Consider the following 22,698-nt stretch of genomic DNA (forward strand, 5'->3'; position numbering starts at 1 on the left):
CAGTGGTCTTTAACTGTCCAGTTTTTGAAACCCAAAGTAAATTTTGGAAAACTACATTCCATTGCATATCTAAAGATTTTTATCATAAGTTTTAAAAGTCCGAAAGCATGTCATTTATGAAGTAGTATATATATATATATATATATATATCTCCATGGTCCATGTAAAAAAATGCATAAACATGCTCTTTGAGATTTGGAAATATTCTATATCATTCCATTTTCTTATTGAATTCATATTTCCATTCCATTCTCCCCCAACAGAATTTTATCCTAATTACTAAGGCAACTTGTCAGATAAGTTGTTAAAGTTTTATTTTATACTTGTCACAAAAGAAAAGTTCCTGAGAGAGCTGCCATAGCTATTCTCTATTGACAGAGACATTTAACAGGGGAAAAGAAGATATTTAGATGATCATTAACATACTGGACTTTTTACTTTAAAGAATTTCTGATTTAAGGTCATTAGGCTCAGGGCAAGACCATAAGTTAGGCAGAGAGGATAAATCAGTATTCCAGAAGGATTCTTATTTCGTTAAATTCTATCAGGAAATTGACGGCACATTTTATTAGGAATGCTAGATACATCCCAGAAGGTGCTGCTGATCCTATCACACCACAAAGTTCTACTGCAGCCCAAGTTTGGGACAATTTCCCCTCTTATAATCTAATGTATTTTTATACCTGAAAGTCTTTTTTGATCATCCTATCACATTTCTCAGATAAAAATATGTGTTATGTATAAAATATTACATATATATAATTTTCTTGTGATTAAATGGCTTACATATTAAAATTTTTGTCTGGATAGAGTCATCATTACATTTATTATTGATACACAGTTGATCAAAACAATGTAAACATATTACATATATTGAGTAATAATTACCATCTTTCAACATGAGATCAAAATCTTATTGGAAACATCTCCCAATGAGATGGATGGAGTTGGCTTTTTTCCAATTAGTTCACTTATCCATGGATGAATATTACTTTTTGCTCTAATGAAACAGGAATTAGTTATATATTCCTATATTTTTAAGAAGCCAAGTTCACCCAAATAAATAAATGAGGATGAAGGGAATTTTGTTACAGCAGTGTTACTCTATTCTTTGCAATAAATAGATATTCTCTAGCATACAATTTTAATTTTCCTTGTCACTTCTTTTACAATACTTTTTATTTCTTTTCTTCATTAATGTCCCAGGGGTTATAATTAACATCTAATTTATAACAATCTAGCTTGGATTAATATCACCTTAATTTCAATACGGTGTAAAAACTTTGATCCTGTATCGCTCACCTTGCTCCCCCTGCTTTGTGCTGTTATTGTCATACACATTACATCTGCACATATTATGCACCCGTCAACACAGATCTATAATTCTTGCTTTATGTGGTTGTATTTTAAAGAAGATTGGGGGAAGGTTACAAACAGAAAATAGATTTATACTGTCTTTTATATTTACCTTTGCAATTACCTTTACCAGTGTTCTTTATCTTTTCTTATGGCTTTAAGTTACCGTCTAGTGTCCTTTCATTTCAACCTGAAGGACTCCCTTTGGCATTTCTCATAAGGCAAGTTTATATTATATTTCTATTATAAACAAAATTCCTCAGCTTTGGTATATCTGGAAATATATTTATTTCTCCTGTATTCATGAACATAGTTTTGCCAGATATAGAATTCTTGGTTGACAGTTTTTTTCTTTCAGGACTTTAAATACGGTATCCAGTATCTTCTGCCCTCCATGCTTTCTGAGAAATCACTTGTTAGTCTTATTGAGGATCCCTTGTATGTGGTGACTCATTTCTCTCTTTCTGCTTTAAGATTTTCTCTTTGATTTTGGTTTGTGACGGTTTAATTATGATGTGTGTAGGTGTGAATTTCTTTGAGTTTATCTTCCTCGGAGTTTGTTGAGCTTCTTGGATGTATAGATTAATGCTTTTCATCAAATCTGGGGACTTTTTGGTCATTATTTTTTCAAATCTTTCTGCCCTCTTTTCTCTTACTTCTCCTTATGAGAGTTCTATGATATATGTGTATATCTATATATGCTTGATGTTGTCTCACAGTTCTCTGAGGCTCTGATCATTTTTCTTAATTCTTTCTTCTTCTGTTCCTCAGTCAGGATAACCTCAATTGACCTCTCTTAAGTTTGCTGATTCTTTCTTTTACTGGTCATATCTTTTGTTTAACCTTTTCTAGTGATTTTTCATTTCAGCTGTTATACTTTTTGTCTCCAGGATTTCTCCCTTTGTTCTTTATTTTACAAGTTCTATTGTCTTGTTGATATTCTCTATTGTAGAGACATTGTTCTCATACTTAGTTCTCTTTAGTTCTTTGAACGTATTTTAAATAGATAATTTAAAGTCTTTGTCCTAGCAAGTCCAACATCTGGGCTTCTTCAGGTACAGTACCTATTAACTGGTTTTTTTGTTTTGTTTTCTGTGTATGGGCCATGCTTCTTGTTTCTTTGCATGTCTCATAATTTTTTGTTGAAATCTGGACAATTTAAATAACATTACACAGGAACTCTGGAAATCAGATTCTTCCCCTCCCTAGGGAGTTTGTTGTTATTGTTGTTTAGTGACTTTTCTGAACTGGTTCTGTAAAGTCTGTATGCTTTGTCATGTGTGGTCACTGAACTCTCTGCTTAGTTACTTAGCGGTCAGCTAATGTTAGACAGAGATGTTTTTAGAAGCTTGGAACCAATAACTCTTAGTCTTTGTGAAGGGGCTCTGTATGTAAGCTTGGACATAACTTCAACACTCAGCTAGGCACTTTACAACTCTGCCTTAATCTTTCCTTCCTGCTTATATAGAACCTCAAGATTAGCGAGAGATGAGAGTTTATGGCCTTTTCTAAGCATGTGCACAGCCCTACACATGTTTGGCCTTCTAGAGTCCCAGGAATATGTCAGAGCTTTTCAAAGTCTCCATGGCCATCTCTTTCCTGAGTTTTCTTTTTAAGATTTGCTTACCTGTTATTTGCCCCCAACTCTTACCATTGCTTCGGGCAGCTTCAGTGTTCACCAGTTGCCTCTGATTGTTTTTGACAAGCAGGCCCAGGGAAAAGGCCATTCGCTCTGAGTAACTCTGAGTCAGGCTAAATAAAGACAGCCTTGCAAATGAGGTCTACCAAGGAACAAGCAGACAGGTCAAATCATGACAATTTTCTGAGAGTAAGGCTTTGAAGAAGCTCCAATCCCATTCTCCAACCACTCCAATGACTGCCAGTCTTCTGGGTTTCACTGTGATTACAGGTCTATGGTTTTCAAGGCTACCACAGAGCTGGGGAGGAGAAGATGGAAATAGGGCAAATTAAAATGCCAAAAAACTCACTGTTCTTATGAAAATTCAGTTGTTTTTCTCAAATAAATGTTCCCTGGATTGTTGCAAGCCTTTGTTTAATTTCCAGAGTTCTGAAAAAGCTGATACCATTTTTTCCAGTGTTTCTTATTGCTTCTATAGAAGAGAGGGTTTTTAAAGATCCCTACTCCACCATTTTCTCTGATATCCCAGCTGATTCTTTGAACTTTTTCTCAATCATGTGCCAAAAATCACATAATGATTTATCATCAAAAATTAAGCTTAGTGATCTATCAGTAAAAATTCGATAAGATCCTCTTTCAGTGCTTTGAAACAAGAAAATTAGAAAATCTGTAATTTGCCAAAGGATTAAGTACAGGTCATTTAACGTCATTCACTTTTTCAACAACGATATTTCATATTGTCCCTTGGTTTGGCACCCAGTAGATTATGTACCAAAGAACAATCTCCCATTATAAGACTTAGGATGCTGAGAGGTATGCCTTGCTTTCAACGTTGAGAAAGTTATACCTTCTCATCTGGCCTCCTTTCTGTGGTCCTCTTGGGTCTAGAGTCACAGTCTGTGAGGGAGGGAGGGTTGTAATTCTCCCTGAAGTTTCCCCTAAATCTCTCAAAGACATGAAGGACTGTTTCTTTCTACCTTCTCAAAGTTTTCTTCCCCAACCACTTCTGTTGTTTTCTGTAGCTCCCATACCAAAAAAGTGGTCCTGAGGTTAAAAAGAGGGAGGAGGGGCACACTGCACCTTAGATTCCTTGGTAACTAATCTAAAGTTGATGGTAGGGCCACAGAAAAGGATTCCTGTCTCAATTCATGTCATCAAAACCCTAGGAGGTAAATTTTATTATCAGTTGAAGTCACAGGATCTCTATACTAGAAAGGCTTTGGGGTTACATTCTGGTTGGAACAGGGGGCACAGGAGAGGGACTGGGTGTTGAAGTTGTGTTTTTATACCTAGCAGAAGATATTGACAAAGAGTCTCATTTGGGGCAACTTCAGGGGAGAGGGCTGAGCCAATGATTATTATTTCATTTTACAGATTCTGAGTCAGATTCAATAACTTTAGTCAAAGATCTGGGAACTAACAAAGCCAGAATTAAAACTTGGTTCTGTCAAATCCTAGAACCAGTGCCTTTTATGCCATTAAAAAAAAGTCACTAGTTGCAGCTTTAACCACTCCCACAAGCATACCCTTAGCCCAAGTTTGTAAACCAGACCCAATGCGAGTCTTGCCATGGACAGCATTTTGGCTGGACTCTTCTCCCTCCTTTCAGAGCAGAGTGAGCAGATTCATTTTCTGGGCAATTACCCTCATTGTCTTTAGTCCTATTGAGGAGGACCACCAAAGGCTTTGATCAGCCTGTCCTGCAGGCTTCCCCAGCACCTGACTGTGGCTCCAACAGCAGAGAGATCCCCCTAAAACTGTGGAATGTGAGCAGGAAGACTTACAAAGCCCCAGATGGCTGTCGTCCCATGAGATGGGTATCTCTTTTTTGCAACATGAAAACAGGAACAGCATTAAAAATCATGTTCCTTTAGTCCCAGCTCCTTGGTTGTGGCATTTTGCAGTTAGACACATTTTATGTGCACGGCACAAAAGTTACCCAAAGATAAGATTATTTCTGGCTCTGTGGGTTTTTTTACCTTCTTTTTTTCTTTCTTGATTCCAACCACTCCTCACAGTTTCAATTCCTCTCTCCTACTTTGTTCTCCTTTCTGTTTCTGGATGTTTTACCCCTAATTATTTCAGATTCTTTTCCCTGTTCTGAAGTTTTTGTATATGAAAATTAAGTATTTAAAAACCTTCCTGGAGGGAGAGGGAAATTCTCCAGAAAAGAGTACAGAGAGAAGACTGTGAAGTTCACCCTCTATTGGAAGGAAAGCCCAGGTTGGATGATGACATTTTCCCAGCAGTGTGGCTTCCTCCTCTAAGCACTTCACAGATGGTAATTTTTTTTCAAAATGGCAAACCATGCAGAAATGTTTAAAATTAATAAATAAATAGCTGATCATTATACCTTAAATTTTCATACCACAAAATAGTAATACGATGTTGATTTTCATATGTTCACCACAACACATGCACAGTCACTTACACATTTACTTAAATGTTTCCTACTGTGCCTAAAATTTAGTAGGCATTCATTATTATTTTTCTAATGGATAGATGGCTAAATGGGTGGATGGATGGATGGATGGATGGATAGATGGATGGATGGATGGATGGATGAATGGATGAATAGAGGGATGAATAAACACAGGAATAGATGAGTAAAGCTCCTCAAAGCAAGGACTAGACTTTGCATGTCTTTGAAATTTGCATACCTAGTACAGCACAAAGTGGGTACCTACTGTTTAGAGTATAAAAGTTTTGCCATGTTTTTGTGCTGACCTTGATGAAGTTCTATTGTTAAGCTTAGCCCAGATTGTCACAAATCAGCCTTTAATCAAAATAATTGTCTGATCCTGGCTCATCCTCACCTTTGTTCTCTTCCTCAGATCCAATTATCAGAGCTGTTGCCTTCAATCACTGAAAAGCAAAGTCCTTTGATTGTCGTTCTAGACTCACCTCTCACTGCTTAGTCAAAACTCCTCTCTGTAACTTACGCTCGCTTAACTCCACCTCACTGACTTGCCCGGCTCTGAGCACTGGGTTTTCCTAGCTTTAGTCCTTCTTTTCTAGTACGGATTTGAAGAGCATCAAAATAAGCCGCATTGGCATTAGGATTATTTATAGCTGAAGGCAATTGAGAAACAGCAGATACAAGAGAACTCTCTGCCTTTTCCCTTTCTGCCTAAAAGCAGGACATAAATTTTCCTTTTTAAAGATGTTCCCCTCTCCCATATCAGGAAGAGGAGAATGACTCTTCCCTACTGAAGGCCACTTTTATCACTGGAGACAAGATGAGTCTGCTTAACAAATCTTATTAAACAATCCTTATCTAGCATACATTTTCTAGTCACCTTCTTACAATTTAGCACCCCTAGGACTCTAAACTCCCCCCACCCTGCCCACCCCTGCTTCCTTTGTCTAGTCCCTACTCCACAACTTAACGCTTTTTGTTAAAATGCTATATAGCCCCCGAGTCTAACTACTTTTTTGGGATTTTTCACTTCTTTTCTGTGAAGCCCCCATGCATATAAAAATGTTAATAAAGCTTGTATGCCTTTTCTCCTATTGAATCTGTCTTTGGTCAGTTTAATTCACACGCCTCAGTTAAAGACCTAAAAGGATAGAGGAAAAAATTTTTTCCTCCCCTGCAGACTTTAGGACTAATTCCCAAGTAAGAATTCTTCCTCCTTCCTATTGAATTCACACTAGAACTTTCTGCCATTCACTTAGTCATTATTTACTCATTTCAAAAATGCATACTGATCAATGACTTTCTTCCTGGCACTATCCTAGGGAATGGAGGTACAAAGTGTCAGAAGAAATGGTCCTTGCCTTGAAGGGCAGGGGTGAAATAGATACATAAATAAGTGGACTGAGGGAGTAGGGCGAGCATTTCCACATGGGGATATCAGAAAAGGCTTCATGGAGGGGGCAGCTATTAGATAAACCCCTAAGAGATGAGTGGATGTTTCCCAAGTTGGTAAGACCAACAGGAGAAGGGGGAGCCATGGGAGCAAAGGCTTGGAGTGCCTACAGTTGGGGAGCCGCAGATAGTTCAGCATCCCTTTATGCTTTACACACATGAGAGACACTGTAACAGAGTGAGTGAGTGTGGACTCTGTGGCTTCAGTCTCAGCTCCACCACTTACTGGATGCATGACCTTGGACAGGTCATTTTACCTCTTGAGCCTCAAACTAAAATGGAGATAATAATACTGATCTCATAGGGTTGCTTTGAGAATTAAGTGAATCAAACCACTGGGAACTATGCCCGGCACTATGTAAGGGTTAGTGTTATTTATATATGTTTTCTATTTTGCCCATTTTTGGCACTTATATAAATAGAATCATACTATTTATAATTTTGTGAGATTTTTCTAGTCAGCATTATGTTTTTGAAATTTGTCCCTATTGATGCATACATCTGTAGATCATTAATTTTCCTTCTTCACTAACGTATCATGCATATACGCCTTATCTCTGTAAGGTGATTGTATACTTTAGAAAACAAGGATGATGTTTTCTACATTCCCCGCTTTCAAGGCATTTTCAGTGGCAATTGTGATTTGATGTTTGAGATTGTTAGCTGTGTTTTTACCATATCTACGTTGGAGAAGAGGAGACTGAGAGGAACTTACCAAGGGTTATTGAGATTTTCTACAGAGCATGGTGACTGATCACTCTCTATCCCCACTGAGGCTTCAATCAGAGAAACGGCCCTAAGCTGCCCTGTGAGGGATTTAAGTTGGCTAATTACAACTGGGTATGTGCAGTGTGCCGTGTGCTGTCTCAGTTCCTTTACATGAATTGTCCTATTTAACGCTCAAAACAAGCCAAATGAGGAAGTGTATTAGTTTGCTATGGTTGCCATGACAAAGAACCTGAAACTGAGTTGCTTAAATAACTGTTTATTGTTTCACAGTTCTGGAGGTTAGAAGTCCAAGATGAAAGTGAGGGCAGGGTTGGTTCCTTCTGAGGTGGTGAGGAAGAATCTGTCCAGGCCTCTCCCCTGGCTTCTAGTGGTTTGCTGGCAATCTTTGATATTCTGTGGCTTATAGATCTCAATCTTTATCTTCACATGGCATTCTCCCCATGTGTGTGTCTGTGTCCAAACTCCCCTTTTTATAAGGACAAGACACATTGGATTAGGGACCCACCATACCCAGGTAGGACCTCATCTTAACCAGTTACTTCTGCAATGACCCTATTTCCAAACAATGCTGCATTCTGAATACTGGGAATTAGGACTTCAACATAGGAGTTGGGCATTCAACAATTCAACCCATAACAAGAAGATAGTATTTTCTCCATTTAAAGATAAAGAAATAGGCCTAGAGAGGTTATGCTGACTTGCTTAAGTGGAACGGTGGGGACCCCAGGGTTAATGTGGTAAGCTCGTGGTTCTGACATGAGAGGGGATAGAGGTGGGGCAGATTCCCAAGAGCCACTGGGATGCTGTGTTGACCCATATCATCTGCATCCCCTCCATAAAGCTCTGTAGATGACAGGTCATGGAACGAGCGCTGGAGTTAGTCCAAACTGTCACTCACTAGCCATCTGCTCTTAGCAAGGTTATGTAATCTCTCAGAGTCTCATTGCTTCAACTGTAAAATGAGATAATAGCATCCACCTCATAGGGGTTGTGAAGGTTAAAGGACACAGGACAATGGGTGAGAAATGTAGTCATGACCAAAATTGATACTCATCCTTTCATCCCAGCAAATGGAGCTCTAGTCCAGATCCAGATTTCTTACACTGGGGCCGTTTTTTTTTTTTGTATATGGTAAAAACCGCATAACATAAATTTACCCTGTTAACAATTTTTTAGTTTACATTACAGTATTGTTAGTGACAGGCACATTGTTGTACAACAGAGCTCTAGAACTTTTTCATCTTGCGTGACTGAAACTCCATACCCATTGAACAATCTCCCCATTTTCCCCTCCCCCAGCCCCTGGCAACCACTATTCTGCTTTCTGTTTCTATGAATTTGACTGCTTTAGATACATTATATAAGGGGAATCATACAATACTTGTCTTTTTGTGATTGGCTTATTTCGTTTAGCATAGTGTCCTCAAGGTTCATTCATGTTGTCGCATGTGACAGGATTTCCTTCTTTTTTAAGACTGAATAATATTCCATTGTATGTATAGACCATAGTTTCTTTATCCGTTCGTCTGTCAATGGACATTTAGACTGCTTTCACATCTTGACTACTGTGAATAATGCTTCAATGAACGTGGCAGTGCAGGTATCAATTCAAGATCCTGCTTTCAATTATTTTGGTTATATATCCAGAAGTGGGATTGCTGAATCACATGGCAGTCCTTTTTTTTTTTTTTGAGGAAGATTAGCCCTGAGCTAACATCTGCCACCAATCCTCCTCTTTTTGCTGAGGAAGACTGGCCCTCAGCTAACATCCGTGCCCATCCTCCTCCACTTTATATGTGGGACGCCTGCCACAGCACAGCTTGCCAAGCAGTGCCATGTCTGCACCCGGGATCCAAACCAGCGAACCCCAGGCAGCCGAAGCAGAACGTGTGAACTTAACCACTGTGCCACTGGGCCGGCCTGGTAGTCCTATTTTTAATTTTTGGAGGAACCTCCATACTGTATTCCATAGCGGCTGCATCATCTTACAATTCAGGCCCATTTTAATTAATTTAATTTAGATAATTAACTGCAACCCTTGACCAAAAAAGTCATTTGAGTGGGAATTGGATGGGGGATGCTGGTAGGAGGATCCAAAAGGAGGGAGGCAAAGGAGATCTAGAGAAAAGCATCAGCACCAGCTATCCTCTTCTCAAGGTATTTCTCAATGAGGGGAGGGGCACTATTGGCGTCTGGGACTAGACAGTTCTTCCTCTTGAGCCACTGTCCCACACATTCGAGAAGGTTACCAAGACATTAAATACCAGTAATACCCCCAGTCATTGTGCAACTCCAAACAACCACACCTTTCCAAACTCTCCCCTAAAGATTGTCCCACCCCTGATTGAGGGTGACCAGAGGTTCCAGCAGTCCCCATCTGCATCTGTCTATGGGAACCCCACAGCACCCAGCACACGGGTAAGCCCACTGCTGGTGCCAAGTAGCCCTTCGTGACTGACTGATTCTAGACTTCCTCTGTCCTGGGCCTTTCTCGTGGCTGGGCTTTTCCAGCCCCATTTTCTATACTCTCCCCTGGGAGAAGCTGCTGTAATTTCAAGGGTGAAGTTAAAGGAGGAAGGGACAGGTTCTTAGCTTGGAGAGTAGCACCAGGAGTCTCTCCAGAAGCACTTAGTACTTCAGTGAGATCCCCCTACACAATCTAGAATGGCCAAAATTCACAACACTGACGAAACCAAAAGCTGGCAAGGATATGGAGCAATAGTCAACTCTCAGTCATTACTGATGGGAATGCAAAATGGTACAGCCACTTTGGAAGACAGTTTGGCAGTTTCTTACAAAACTTAACATGCTCTTTACCATGCCCTCAAGTAATCCCACTCTTTGCTATGCACTTAAAGGAGTTGAAAACTTATGTCTACACAAAAACCTGCACACGGATGTTTATAGCAGCTGTATTCATAGTTGCCAAAACTTGGGAAACACCAAGATGTCCTTCAGTAGGTGACTGGATAGATAAACTATGGTACATCCAGATAATGGAGTATTATTCAGTGCTAAGAAGAAATGAGCTATCAAGCCATGAAAAGACCAGGAGGAACCTTGAATGTATACTAGCCAGTGAAAGAAGCCAATCTGAAAAGTCTACGTTATGTATGATTCCAACTATGACATTCTGGAAAAGGTAAAACTATGCAGACAGCAAAAAGACCGGTGGTGGCCAGCGGTTGTGGGGAGGGAGGCGTAGCACAGAGGATTTTTAGGGCAGTGAAACTTCTTTGTATGAGACTATTAGGGTGAATACATGTCATCATATATTTGTCCAAACCTGTAGAATGTACAACACCAAGAGTGAACCCTAATGTAAACCATAGACTCTGGATGATGATGATATGTTAATGTAGGTTCATTAGTTGTGACAAAGGTACCACTCTGGTGAGGATGTTGATAATGGGGGAGGCTCTACAGGTGTGGGGGCAGGGGGCACATGGGAAATCTCTGCACATTGCTCTCAATTTTGCTGTGAACCTAAAACTGCTTTAAAAAACAAAGTCTATTAAAAATATGCTAATAAATGTTTTAGAAACTCTACTCAAATAAAGTTCCCTGAAGTAAATACCTTGGGTCAACAACTCCTCACCATCATCTCCTTTTGCATTTTCTCAGCTTCTGAACGTCTGAGAGGTCACACAACAGAGAGCGCTGGGAAAGCCCCAAATGAGGTTGTGCTATCCCTCAGAGATTTGTGTTTGAACAGCCATATAGAATTAGGCACACTTTGGCTGGTTCGATCTGGTGATGTCAGCCACTTGCACTCACGTAAAAGCTCGATGGTTACTCCTCCCTCTGGGAGGAACCGCCTTTCAAGTTACATTTTCTCCCTTCTCCTTAAGTGATAAAGTCTGAAGTATCAGACTGAGTAAATATTGTGAAATGGAAGTTGTTTGACCTAAACTAATTATCCATTTATTGACCATCGATTTAATTGGGCCAGGAAGAGCCTAGATGTATGTTAAATTTGGTTTAGTGTTGTAAAGCTTCTAATCCTCAAACGCAAGAGGTTGGCAAAAAAGAAAAATGCAACTATTACTGAGTGAAATAAAAACTCCATCCCTCCAATTGCCTGCTTTCGTCTCATGTAGGGGCTTGCTTTTCTCTCAGATAAATTGTCATTGAAGCAAAACCGAGATATGAGAAATGTGAACCCCGTTTCTTTCAACACTTCCCATAGTGTTCAAATTAGTAAGAAAGTTAAATGCCCACCTTCCTCTTTAAGAAAATATGAAAGTTGTCGCTTTGAAATAGAATTCATTGCGCCTAGACTTTAAGGGATATCTGTATTCAGATCCAACCAGCTCTGCAGTCCCCTTCCAAAACAAGTCTTGCTTCTCAGCGGTGAGAATTACCTCACCTGGAATGCACTCTTCAAACGGCTCCTGAAGCCTATTCATATGAATGAAGTGCTTTCTCAAGGGCAGATGCGGAAGCTGCCCTCCCCGAGGTTTCAGAGAACCCGGGGAAGGAAATCGCCTCAGGAGGTAGTGTGGCTGCTGGGACTGCCTGGGCTGTGCACCTCCGGCTGCAGCACGCTGATCACGCTCTCCAAGATGCAGTATCTGGATGCAGAGGAACTCCCGGTGGATGAAGAGGATGATATTTTTGGTGAAGGTAAACACGTCTTTCTGGCAGGAGCCGCTCTGGTCTGCTTAGCTTTGCTTTGACACTACTGGAAACTTTGGCCCGGCTTGGGCAAGGACTTGAGTACTTTGAAAGCGTTCTGGGTGGGATGGTGGTTACGGATATCAAAGCAAAGCAGAGGACGAGGGCGTTAAATGGTTCCTCCAAATATTTTTCTTTTAAGCGGTGACTAGATAAAGGCTGAGTTTAGGTTAGAAAATAGTACTGAATCTTGCCCCTCGTCCCTATTCTGTGTTCTCTTGTCTAACACCTTAAGGGAAGCCTGTCAACAGTGCTTTACACACAGCAAGGCTGCTAGGGTAGCAGGTGGACGAATGGACCAGGGGTGGTTCTCCGTGGTACCATATTGTCTTGATCTGCACTACCCACTTCTCCTTGTTTTGTCTCTCTCCCTTTGGATCTCTCTCACTCGTCCTCAGACTTCTTTGGCACTCCAATTCTCCACGCCCTTTTCCTTTTCCTTTCTTCAGGTTAGGATGCTGCAGCCGTACTAGCTTCTGACACCCACTGGCACCGCTCAGTTTTCCACAAGTAGACCTGTGGGGTAGGATTTGGCTGTAAGGGTTGAGATTTTAAATGGCTAATCTATTAACCAACAGATGTCTTGCTGAAATGCTGCCTGTGAGATTGGGCTGCAGGCAAGAGATTTTCTAGAATTTGGAACTGTCTAAATAAATGGTCATCCAGACTCAGGGACCTCATAAATTCGATTGTTTTCCGTAAGAAACAGTATCTAGTCATTATTTTGAAACTCTATCAAGTAATTTTTTAAAGGAATATTAGTAAGTTTTTTTGTGATTACCCAAGTAATACCAGTTCATTGAAGAGTATAGCATAAGAAGACTCCCGTGTAATCTAATTATCTAGAAGGTACCACTGTTAACATTGTGATGATTTTCCATTATTTTGATCTAGTCTCAGAAATATTGAAAATTGTAATTTAGGTTTTAATCACAACTTAAATCATTTTGAAGACTATCTCCTCAAGCGTCATTGCTGCTTTCCAAATTCTCGATCTGTTGCTTTTCTTTGATGACAGGTATTAGGAGCCACTTGCTCCAAGTTTGGCCTTAGGCTCCGTTCTTCAGCTTTTACTTCTGATTGATGTTTTCTCTGTTTATACCTACTTAGATATTTACTCCCTCCAAGACTTAAAAAATGTTCACAACTAGGAAAATAAGCCTAGATTGAACAATTTGGTAATTATTCATCCAGCCTCCAAAATGTCCAGGCCACACTCCTTTCCCCAAAGGGATTTTTCTCTTTTACATCTGGCTACTGTGCTCAAGAGCGCCATCTCTAGACTGATGACTGCACCATGGATTACGTGTGGCTCAACCCTGAAGGAGACACAGACCTCCACAAAGCAGGGTTTAATGAGGCTGTGGGATCTCTCTCTTGAGCATTCAGGATTAAGATGATTATTCCAACTTCAACAGGCATGGTGAAGGCTCAAATTGGGAGTCAGACAAGATTCAGATTCAAATACTCATTTTGCCTCGTACCACCCATGCGACTTAAGCAAGTTATTTAACTTGCTAAACTAAACCTCCGTTTCCTCTGTGGTGAAATGGACAGTAATACCTATTGGGTTGTACAGATTATCTTCATAATAGATTCGTAATATTTGCATTACACTTCACATGTGATATGCTTTATACTTTCCAGACTGATTGATTGTCTCATTTAACTTAATCTCCAAAGATTAGAGAAAGGTTGTAAATCTAACATCTGGTGTATTTTTATTTGGTTTTCAGAGTCATGGCTCATGTTTGCCGTGAAATTTACGTGAAAGCTTGTCCAGCCTGTGCTCATTTTAAGCAAGCTCTGTGGGGTGGGGGGGGGTGGGGGGGGGTTGGGGGGAGCTCATCATCAAGCGCTTCAGGTCTGGAGTTACCCTGGCTGGGCTTTGTCACTTAATTCAGCCTGTGACTTTGAGCAAGTTACCTAATCTCTCCGTGCCTCAGTTTACTCACTTATAAAATGGAGTACAAACTTCATAGGGCCGTGTGCAGATTAAATATAGTTTAATATTTAAACAGGGGAAGTGCTTAAAATAGTGCCTAAAACGTGGTAAGCACTCAATAAATATTAATGCCTACTAAGTATTCACAAAAACGCGTTTCTAGAATAAGTTAGAAAGTGACATTTAAAGGGGATTCAGCAAAGTTTTTTCACGTATCTGATTGACTCAGTATATTCAAAATAGGCCTTATTTATAGAACTTGAGTTAATAATGTTTCAGAGGTACAATGTGGTGGAAACAGCGCTGGACGAGTTGTTAGGCGCTCGGCGCCTCCTGTTATACAGATGTAGAATCTTGTGCAAGTCGTTTAACCTCTTTGAGCCTCTTTCTTCACCTAAAATAAGAGGACAAATTACACATTCTCTAAGATCTCATTTTAAAAATTCCAGCATTCTATTTCTGAATCTTTTCTGCACAGTGGCATACATCTACCTTTCAGAATTCATGCTTGCCCTAGGTTTCATCCATGCCTTCAGCTCACTTAACATGCAAGAAAGCAGAAAGCTTTTGGTACAATGAGTTTCCTCTAACATAAAGAAAAGAAAATGCCCAGGAGCTTGTTACTAAGGCAACCATATTTCCTTGCAATAGACACATTTTTAAAGGACCCTTTCCCCCTCAAGGAATACAAATTTAGAATTTAGGTCCATTTGGTTAAAAGTATATATAAATCCATTTAGATTTATGGACCACATAAAGATTTGGGAAGAAAAAAATGTCATTACTCGCAATATCTATTTTTTTAACTGACTTTCTGAGATCCTGTTTGCTTCAGCTATTGTTTTCTGTGATTAAAGAAAATGTTAAGGTTCATGGAATTAAGAAGCACTGGTGTGTGACTTTGCTCTCGTTCTAGAGGAGAGTTGCATGTGGTTAGTGAGAGAGAGAAGCAGTCATCCACCTACCCACCAGAAACCCCAATATTTATTCCCCATCCTACCACCATCCTTCCCTCCTTCCTCTCTCTCTCTCTCTCTGTCTCTCTCACACACACACACACACACACACACACACACACACAGCGCCTCAGGTTTGCTTTCTAAACAACACCAACATCATCATGCCATTTAGAAAATGGTTACTATCAGGTAGACTTTATTCTTTCCTAGGAGAATGATTGATTTGATTACCAAGGTATTGGAACACCAGTAATTGGAATTAGGCTCCTTTCACATTGTTGTTTCAAACTTATCTAATTAAAGGGCTTTCATCTGTTTTGTCACTGTGCCTTCTTGACAGCCAGTCTGGTGTATATTAGTAGAAATAGCTGGATGGATAATAATAGTTATGATAACCATAACAATTATGATGATGATAATAGCAATAATAATAGAAAAAGAAAGTGTCGTGCATAGTGGAGGCCCTTGGCCAGCTTTCAAGAGCAGAACAGAATTCATGTGTGGGAGGAAACCGTTCCCCACGTGGTGGTCAGTCAATAGTTTTACAGCCAAAATTACTCCTTGGCACAAATTAAAGCTGCAAATTAAAATTGCTTGCTCTCCTTGGAACCACAAGCCCGAACCCCCTCCATTTTCAGCACTGCTCAGTAATCTGTTGTCAGGTGCAGTGATTAGAATAAGAAAACACCACTAGTTCACAGTTATATGTGCAAAGTATTCCTCAGGCTTGTATATACCCTGGACATTTACATCCTTTTTAAAAGCTCTCTTCTAGAAAGACCACAGGAAACTGCAAAGCTTTTGCCAAATCTTCACACATTCCCTGGAGCTGGTGCAGTGCAGCATAGCATGAGAATTCTTCCCCTAGCCTTGGTATCTGTGTCTAGGAAAGTTGTTTCAACCTTCCCAGAGGAGGAGAACTCTCCCAAATGGAGATGAACTGGCAAAAGGAAGTCCACTCAACCATTAGCTGCCTGTTGCACTTCCAGAGATCAACAGATGCTTGGAAAAAAATACCACTCACTTTTGAACCAAACCTCTCTCCTTCCCCCAAGCCAAGTAAGGGAGCACTTTTTCCCTTTCGAAGGGAACTTCAGCTGAGAGAAAGCAAGAGAACTGCAAAAGATGTATCAACAAAAAGAATTTTAAGTAGAATAGATGCCCATTTTATGTCATTCTGAGTAGACTGCTTCTGAAGCCAAGGTAAATATTTCTTTAATAGGTAAACAATTAGGCAGTCTGTTGTAAACAGGCATATTTTGATGTTGTTTATGGAATTACATTAGCCCTTTCCAAAATAAACAGAAAGGAAGGAGAGATTTATATTATGTACAAAACCAATAAATCCTGTAAGTTCAGCTTAAGTCATAGTCTCTATGGAAAAAGTATTGAATAGAACATGAAAGCATATATGCCTTGGCTAGAAAGAGTTGGGGCTTTTTGTTTCGTTATGCTACATTTTGTATCATATAAATATAACAATGATGATTTAGCTGTGTTGGACCTTGCTCAAAAACATCCATGCCTGGGGTTCTCAAGTGGACCCAAGAAACGGGATTGGAAGGGGTAGGAAGAGGCTGCCCTAGATTCCTGGATTGAAAAAGAGTTGGTCACTCTTTGCTTTTGCAATTTGCCAAGATTTCCTGGATCAATTTTCACTCCTGGATTCCTAGATAAATGCTTGGGTTGGAAGTCATTTTTCTACTTTGTTTGTTTCAAGGTCTGGAGCAGACGCAGACCCCCTCACAGTAATTCATGCCTGTGTGACCTAGGCCTTGGAATACTGCAAAACATTCCCTTCCCAGAGATGTCTAGGAAGCTTTCTTTGGCTGGTGCCAAAGAGATGGTGTCATTTCAGGGGCACAAACTAAAATAGCACATTGCACTAAAGCCATGCAGGCTGTCTTAGCCACCAGTCCCCTCTGATTTATGGCCTCCAGTGACCTCAGAGTGACCTATTTAGATCAGGCCAAAGCCAAAAGTGGTCCAGTATTACAAATAAAGCATTTTAAAGGCTTATTTATGATCTCTATGAGCAGCCAGCAAAGTCTTCTTAGGAACAGTATGAGACATATGTGAGTATGTATTCTGCAGGACTTGAGTTGAAAACTCAAAACAAGTATATGCATACCCATTGTATGTGTGGCAAAAAAAAAAAAATCTTTTTAAAGAAAAAGAAATGTAGAGTTGTTATGACCAAAACAGTGAAATACATTGGGAACATTGCCCTTCCTCCTTGATAGAAGTCACTTCGCTTACTCAGTAAGTCAATGTATTTACTAAAGAAGCCTGATTTATCCAGTTCACCATGCCTCGCATGTTTTATTGTGCTTAGCAAGTGTCGGCTTATTCAACTTCTCATTTAGTTTTGGATGGCTAAATTTTGCCTATTGATTGTTTGCCAAACAGCTATGATGTTTCATTAAGATATTTACAATTCAGTTGATTTCAGAACAGATTTTAGAGAAGGAAAAGGTATTAGTTGAATCAAATTGAAATGACTGTTTCAAGCATCAAAAGAAGGACAGAGAAGAGTTGGAGAGGAAGACAAAAAAATAGCTACTGGTCCTAGCGAGTGACAATGGAGAAAAGAAAATGAAACCAAAAATGCAGGTGCTGGTGAGATATTGAACGTTCATGTACCTCCTCAACATTCAGTATGTTCCAGGCTGTGTTGGGGACTGGTTTCTGGGGAGTTTGAAACGTCAGCCTGGCTGACCAGGAGGGTGATGACTCCATTTCATCTTTGTACCCCAGAGTGAAGGAGAGATTTGTCAAGTATCGATCTGTTGATGACCAAACCAAGTCATTTAAGCTGAAAAACCGCTTCACTGTGTGCTGTTTAGACAGAGCATATCTCATCAGTCATCTAGAATTTCTCTTCAAGAAAAACAATCTACTTGATCATTTTTAGATGTTTCTAAGACAAAGATCTTTAACTATGCAGAGATAGCAATCAAAAGGCAGATATAATGGCCAGTTTCCCTCCAGAAGGCAAATTAATAATAATTTATATTCTTGTCATTTTTTCACATGTGAACTTTCCATATCTTATGCTTTTTCATGCCTCAGCTTGCTTAACAGGCAGGAGACACTTAAAGATCGATGATGGAGACAGAGTAAAAATTTGGGACCTTAAAATATAAAAGTGAGGAAAATGTGACCTTTTGGAGGGGGGAGGTGTCTCTTTTCCTGATTGAGGGAGACGGAAAACACGTGTGTCAAGCTTTGTAAAGAGTTTCATTAATAGAGAACCTGGTAAATAGAGAAAAGATCCTGAGGGTATTTCATCTTCTCCTGTATTATGAAGTTTAACCCTAGGAAATAATCATTTCTAAATAAAATAAAGAGGAGAAAGAACAAGTTGCTGCTTCCTGGAATGGGAGGTTATGGTGCCATCTTTTCACTGCAAATTTTTCCTTCTTAATCTTTGGATCATTAGGAGTTCAAAGTTTAAATATTTGTACTATATAACGCAAATAGCAACAGGGGGCTGGGTTTGGCCTGCAGGCCATGGTTTGGCTACTCCTGCCTAGGCCAAGAGGAGGGCGGAGAGCCACTGACTCCCTGTGTGCGGTTCTCAGCGTTGCTGGTCGCTCTCCCTCTTGACTTCATTCTAAACTGTCCCTTCAGAGTAAGAAGGAATGAGCTAAGAAGCAGGAAGAAGATAACTTGACTTTCAGTTCACACCTGGAGTCAGCTGGCTGAGCAGTTGAATATATTTTTTTTCTCTATAAATTGGCATTTAGAAAACTCTGAGAAGGAATAAATGTGGAAACATTTTCTATGGTGGGCTTTTTCTTCCTATTTATAACAGCACAATGAACTGATAGAATAGTTTTTGGAGAAAAGCATGTTGAAGAATCAAATATGCAGATAGGATTTGTAGAAGGCACTCTTAACCACTTTCAGAGAATTGCATGAATGAAATAGTAGGAAAAACAAACTTTTCTCCTTCAACTTCTAGTTTCTATGCTGAGGCGGCAGCAAGGATGTCACTAGGGAAAGGCACGCCTCAGTCTTCTGTTAATCTCCATTGGCGTCTCTAAAAATGGAAAAATAAGTTAAAATCTTAAATCTTAGTATAAAGCATGATAAAAAGCTTTTTCAGGGGGCAGCCCAGTGGTGCAGCGGTTAAGTGCGCACGTTCCGCTCTGGCAGCCCGGGGTTCACCAGTTCGGATCCCGGGGGCGGACATGGCACCACTTGGCACACCATGCTGCGGTAGGTGTCCCACACAGAAAGTAGAGGAAGATGGGCACGGATGTTAGCTCAGGGCCAGTCTTCCTCAGCAAAAAAAAAAGAGGAGGATTGGCAGCAGTTAGCTCAGGGCTAATCTTCCTCAACCAAAAAAAAAAGCTTTTTCAGAAACATTGCTATTTTGAATATTCTGCACTCTACAATCTGAGTAAAAAATTGTATGCCTGCTGTGCAAACAGCTTCCAGTGGAGAGCCAGACATCTTTTCTGACTATATTGTGCTAAGTACTTTGCATACGAAAATTCTGGAGCCACCGTTGGTTTTAAATTTTTTACTTTTACCATTCAGATTTCCAAACTGAGGGAAGGTAAAATAGTAGAAAGAACTAAATTTTTGGACTCAAAAGACCTAGTTCAACTTACTAGTAGTTTGACTTTAGGCAAGCTACCTAACCTTTCAGAAGTTTCACTTTGCTCCTTCCAGATGAGGACAATGATGGCGATGATGATAGTGGTGGTGGTAATGGTGATAGTAATGATGATGAGGATGGTGATGGCGGTGGTGATGATGGCAGTGTGGTGGTGATGTGATGGTGGTGGTGGTGGTCACCTCCTCAAAAAATTGCTGTGAAGTTAAAGCAGAAAATGTATGAGATAATGGAAAACCATTAAGGGTGTACTATATAAATGTCAGTTATTACTTCACTATGATTTTCTCAGCTGTCCCAGCCTCCCAAATCTATACAATTCCCCTCCTCTACTCCTGGCCTTTGATTAACAAAGACATAAGCTGATTAGCACAGAGCTATTAAGAGTGCTCACTTCAAATACTTTCCTGGGAAATATAGAGGTGCTTCTGGCTCCTGAATTAGCAAGCCTGGCTGCTGTCTGATCTCCGCCATGTGAACAAGGCAGCACTCAGAATAACCCCATTGCTTGGCACAGAATAAGTGTGTGATTTCCTACCTATTTTCTATTGTTTTAACCAATCTGAGAACCCTCTGAAAATTCTTTCAGTATCAGTAACATACGCTATGGTTGTTTTCTTGTGGAGTCCCCCTGCCTTGGTCAGAAATGCTGAAAGTGATCAATCATATCTTTAACAGTATCTTTTACAATATACAGACCCTATTTCCTGGGTAAATATTTACTTGCGGTAAACACATCACAGTTACTGCCTGCCCCATCACCACTTTACAGAGTTCTTTTAAAAAGGTGATCTGAGAAAGGCTGGACTTTAAGATACGTTAAAGCATTTCTAATTTAAAGAGAGCACCTACTGAAATTTGAATTATATGTATGTTTCAGCATTTTAGGACAATAATCAAGATTCTAAACAAAGCCTCTACGACGTCTCTTCTAGTGGTGTGTTCCATTGCTTTTTAAATATTTTCAATGATAAAACCGCCTGGAGATAATCTGCTTACGTGTATTTGTGTGTAAAAGGTTTACTGTATACCCACATGTACAGACAGGAGGACAAACATTAGCTCAGTTGCTTAATTATGATACAAATGGGGCAGAGAGCAAGTTAATAGGATCAACCCACTGGGAACTAATCAACAAATATTTATTGAGCACTATTCAATAAAAGTTATGATCGAGGCGCATAACTGGTCAGTTAGGTTAGAAATGGTACCAGCCGCGGCAGGGTACACTAGGAATGACCCAACCCAAATCCTCCCCACTCCTGGGATGACAATTGATGATGGGTCAAAGCATCATCTTGTGGATGAGAGAAGACAACACATCCTGTTATTTAGAAGATGGACTACAGCACAGACGACAGAAAAAAAGCCCTGTGCATCTTCCTAACATGGACGATACACCAGAAAGACAGATGTCTGTGCCCTTATAGCCCACCAGGCAACGCTGAGAACCGCACACAGGGAGTCAGTGGCTCTCCGCCCTCCTCTTGGCCTAGGCAGGAGTAGCCAAACCGTGGCCTGCAGGCCAAACCCAGCCCACTGCCTGTTTTTGTCCAGCCTGCCAGATAAGAAAAGTTTTTACAGATGAACATTTGCAATCAATTTGATGATGAAGAACACCAACCTTGAACTCCAGTTAAGTGTTATCCCAAAGAAAAAGAATTCCATTCTTCTCCTTAGTAGACTGGTATTACAAAAAAAAGTGCTCAATTATTATTATATTTTTAATTTTGTCAATAAAAAATTTCAGAAATTTTGTTCTCTCTCTTGTTATATGTAAGTACAGAATTTCCTTGTTTTTATCTCTTGGCCTCCAAAGCCTAAAATATTTGCTATCTGGTTCTTTACAGAAAAAGCCTGCCAACCCCTGGTCTAGGTCATAAACTTCCAAATCATTTTGCCTCTTAAGGCCATTGGGAGTTTCTTAACCATCTCACCCACTAGCTCTTCCCCTTTTCACATCTTCTGGGAGAGTCTTATCATTTTTAAATCCCCGTTTAACAGGGGCTTCATTCCCTCTTATTGTTATTTAAATATTCTTTTTAAGAGAATATATGTTACCTTATTACATTGTTCTGTAATACCAACTGGAAGGATGATGAAACCTTAGTGGCCCAAGAGAAGAATAAAGTCAGAATGCTCTGGTTTAGGGGGTGGAGGGCAGAAAAGGCAATATCACGTACGGGAGAAACACAGAAAGACTAAGGATCTTTTTCTCCCAGCCCATCAGTGAATTCGGTGAGAGAAGGTAGCACATAGGAGGTGTCGAAGGTCCTTCCCCCTTAAATATCTGCATCATTTCAAAGGACTGTCCTCCACATTTTACTGTCTGTCTCCGAATTCTGAAGCCCTTGGACCTCCTCATAAGGAATGACTGGTGTGTGTGCATGATTCAAGGCCATCTCCTTGGCTTTTCCACACACACACAGCATGTCTCCTAATTTACCAAGGAGTGATGGTGCCAGGCCTCGGGGGGGGGGCATCACCCAAAGAAACCACAATCGGAAATACATCACCTTTATGTTAGGAGATTACACGGGATTAGCAGAGCTTTGATCGTTCCAAAACAGTGCTGGCTCTTGCCCACTGCCCTTCGTCCGAAAGGCAGACCAGTGTGTGTCCACTCAGTCTGCATGCTAATTTGAGGACAAGGAAACCTTTTCAAAACAGGCACGAAGGAGAGAATGAAAAGCACCGCCATGTGCACAATTAGTGGGAGCCACTCCACTCCTGGTTGCTAAGTATTAGGAGGAACAGGAATGTTTAGCTCTATCAGACATCTCTGATCAGTTCTAACCTGCTGGAAGGGAAAAATATCTTGTTATTAAACAGAGGTAGGGAGTCATTGTCTACCGTTGGTGAGAATATAAAATGTTGCAGCTGCTGTGGAGAACA

The 22,698-nt window shown here is 40.2% G+C and overlaps 1 protein-coding gene across 4 annotated transcripts in view; it reads left to right on the top strand.

The window, feature by feature from the left end:
- RIPOR2 (RHO family interacting cell polarization regulator 2) overlaps window positions 1-22,698 on the top strand; it is a 215,372-nt gene that overhangs the window by 94,844 nt on the left and 97,830 nt on the right. Inside the window, exon 1 of one of the 4 annotated variants that reach the window (XM_014851601.3) lies at window positions 11,176-12,221. The exons of 2 other annotated variants lie outside the window; for them this stretch is intronic. In XM_014851601.3, the coding sequence (XP_014707087.3) occupies window positions 12,005-12,221 (217 nt within the window). In that variant the 5' untranslated portion in view covers window positions 11,176-12,004. Of the gene's footprint in view, window positions 1-11,175; window positions 12,222-22,698 lie in introns of those variants that run through there. One more of the 4 variants, XM_014851603.3, reaches the window with a different exon arrangement.

The sequence above is a fragment of the Equus asinus genome, chromosome 8, assembly GCF_041296235.1.
Source record: "Equus asinus isolate D_3611 breed Donkey chromosome 8, EquAss-T2T_v2, whole genome shotgun sequence".
In the NCBI taxonomy this organism is placed as follows: Eukaryota; Metazoa; Chordata; class Mammalia; order Perissodactyla; family Equidae; genus Equus; species Equus asinus.